The sequence below is a fragment of the Nicotiana sylvestris genome, chromosome 2 (assembly GCF_000393655.2).
Source record: "Nicotiana sylvestris chromosome 2, ASM39365v2, whole genome shotgun sequence".
NCBI classification, from domain to species: Eukaryota; Viridiplantae; Streptophyta; class Magnoliopsida; order Solanales; family Solanaceae; genus Nicotiana; species Nicotiana sylvestris.
Window position 1 is genome coordinate 182,869,841 of NC_091058.1, and position 3,235 is coordinate 182,873,075.

Below are 3,235 nucleotides of genomic sequence, written 5' to 3' on the forward strand. Positions count from 1 at the left end.
CATGCCACCCTTATTCGGTACACATTGCACCGGCAAAGTCCAAGAGCTATCAGAGATGGGGTACACAACCCTGGTATCCAACCACTTGATCACCTCTTTTTTCACAACTTCTTGCATTTCTTCGTTCAATCTTCTTTGATGCTCCAAGGAAGGCTTTGAATCATCCTCCAAGTTAATTTTGTGCATATAGAATGCGGGGCTTATTCCTCGAATATTATATAAAGTCCATCTAATTGCCTTTTTCCGCTTTTGAAGCACCGACAATGTGGCATCAACCTGTATGTTAGTAAGGCAAGAAAAAAGAATAACTGGCAAAGTAGAATTTGAGCCTAAGAATTCATACCTGAGGTGTGGAGGAAGTGGTTTCAACTCCAACACCGGAGGCTCCTCAATTGACGGTTTGGTTAGTGGAGTCTTTCTATTCTCGAGATCCAAAGACAATTTCCTAGGCTCATAAGAATAAGAGCCCATTCCATGTAAAACATTCACGCACTCCACTCGGCTTTAATCCTCATTGACATCAAGATTCAACAAAACGACCTCTAATGGGTCCTCCACATTGATCATTGCACTGGTGTCATCAATTATCACTGCTGTGACAAGGTCAACAAAAGAGCACACCTCGATACTGTTGGGATACTTCATAGATTTACACACATGAAAGACCACCTTTTCATCACCCACCCGGAAGGTGAGATCCCCTGCTTCCACATCTACCAATGCCTTCCTTGTAGCTAGGAAAGGTCTGCCCAGTATGATAGGAACTTCGTAGTCCACTTCGCAGTCCAAGATCACAAAGTCAGCTGGCAAGATAAATTTGTCCACACGAACAAGCACATCATCAATAATACCCAAAGGTCTCTTCATCGATCTATCCGCCATTTGTAACTTCATGGAAATCGGCCTAGGTTGCCCAATACCCAAAGTTTTGAAAACTGAGTAAGGCATCAAATTGATACTAGCTCCCAAATCACATAGAGCCTTGGCAAAATCCGCACTCCCAATGGTGCAAGGAATGGTGAAAGCACCGAGATCTTCAAGCTTCAGGGCCATTGAATGCACTATAACACTAACTTGGTGAGTCATCTTTATAGTTTCACAATCCATAAAACACTTCTTTGTGACCAAGTCTTTCATGAATTTTGCATAGCCCAACATTTGTTCAAGAGCCTCCACCAAAGGGACGTTAATGGACAAGCTCTTCATCATGTCAATGAACTTCTTAAACTGATTATCATTCTTTTGCTTCATGAGCCTTTGAGGATAAGATGGAGGTGTCCTTGGCAAATGTGCCTTGGGTTTAGGCACAACCGGCTCTGGCATGTCTATTACATGTTCCCTAGACGGGTTCACGTCATTTTGAGTTTCCACCTCGACATCTTGAATATCAATCCTCACTTCATTGTTCACATTTTCATCAACCACATCTTCAACTACCAAAGGGACTTCTTCTTCTTGCAACTCAACATCATCACCCAAAACGTGCTTTTGCTTAGAGGCATTCATATCACCGCCTCTCCCACTTCTTGTTGTAATCGCCATAACATGATTATTCCCACCCTTCAGGTTTACTACCGTATCACTTAGTAGAGCACCCTTAAGGCGAGTATTTAAAGACTGAGAGATTTGGCCTAATTGCACCTCCAAATTTCTGATGGAGGTATTGTGGGAAGCCAACTATGTATCAGAATCAACATTCTTTTTCATCATCTGTTCGAACATCATTTCAATTCTACCTAAATCATTGCTAGAAGAACTAGGACCTTGAGAAAGAAAAGGGGGGTGGATTTTTCTGTTGTTGGTATATTGGGGGCATTTGAAAGCCTTGCCCCCAGTTTCCTTGGCTTCCATTGTTCCATCCACCTTGATTGTTATTGCCACCCCAATTGTTGTTATTACCATTCCAATTCCCTTGGTTGCCTTGATTGTTGTTCTGATTGCCCCAGTTGTTGTTTTGGTTGTTGTTCTCCCAATTACTATTATTTTGTTGTTGGTTGCCCCAATTGTTATTGCCTTGTTGTTGATTTCTCCAATTGCCTTGAGGTATCCACTATTGTTGGTTGGAAGAGTTGCCCCGTTGGCCTTGATAATTATTTAAATATTGAACCTCTTCACTTTGTTCATCATAACCATCATTTTGAAACCCATCACAGTCATCATCAAATTGCTTAGAATTCCCTTGGTTTTGTTGCCTTATTTGCCTTCTTTTGTTGACAAGCATATTAACACCTTCCATGGCATTCACTTGGCGAGGCTTTTGAACTTGTTGCAACTGTGCCTTTGCCAATTGGTTCATAGTAGTTGTAAGCTCGCTATAGCTTGCCCGTGATCATGTAGTTCCTTGTGCAAATGAATAACCGTGGGGTCACCTTGAGGCACATTAGCTCTACTTTGCCATGCAGAAGAAGTGTCAGCCATCTTGTCAAGTACATCGCATGCCTCATCATATGACAGCTTTATAAAATTGCCCCGACAAGTTGGTTGGTTTACTATGCATTGGTTTGTGGTGTTAATGCCTCGGTAGAAGGTTTGTTGGATCATAGACTTGGTCATATCATTGTTGGGGCATTCCTTGACCATCGTTCTATACCGATCCTAAATCTCATGCAAAGGTTCCATGGGCTCTTGCTTGAAAGCCAATATCTCATCAAGTAATGCCGCCATATGCCCTGGCAAGAAAAATTTAGCAATGAATTTATCCACCAACTCATCCCAAGTTGTGATGGAATGGTTGGGAAGTCTCTCGAACCAATCTAATACCTTCCCCCGAAGTGAGAATGGGAAAGTCTCAACCTAAGAGCATCCTCGGACACATTCGTCTGCTTTCTCCCTAGCATGTATCTACGAACCCCTTGAGATGTTTGTAGGCATTTTGATTTGCAGTGCCCGTGAAATACCCACGCTGCTCAACTAAGGTCAACATAACATTGATTCTCTAAAAATTGCCCGCCCAGATTCGGGGTGGGACAATAGCACTCGCATAGCTCTGGTTCGGAAGTACTCTGGGAGCCACTCTTGGAGGTGGTGGAGGAGGGTCTGAAATATCACCATTCGGATTAGCATTGGCATTGCGGCCTCTATGTTGTCCTTGAGGTACAAGAGGCACCTCGTCTTCCCCGACATCATCTACCTCCTCCCCTGCAATCACGTTTCCAAGAGAGTCATTAGTGTTGTTCGCTGCCATTAGGTACCTGATTTGTGATACAAACAAGTAAGTAACAAAGAAGGAAAGAAG

The 3,235-nt window shown here is 42.9% G+C and overlaps 1 protein-coding gene across 1 annotated transcript; it reads right to left on the minus strand.

The window, feature by feature from the left end:
• Positions 1-504: 504 nt before the first annotated feature.
• LOC138886035 (uncharacterized) lies at positions 505-882 on the minus strand. Its single transcript, XM_070167058.1, has one exon. It carries the CDS (start codon positions 880-882, stop codon positions 505-507), a length of 378 nt encoding a protein of 125 aa, XP_070023159.1.
• Between the last annotated feature and the right edge of the window lie 2,353 nt (positions 883-3,235).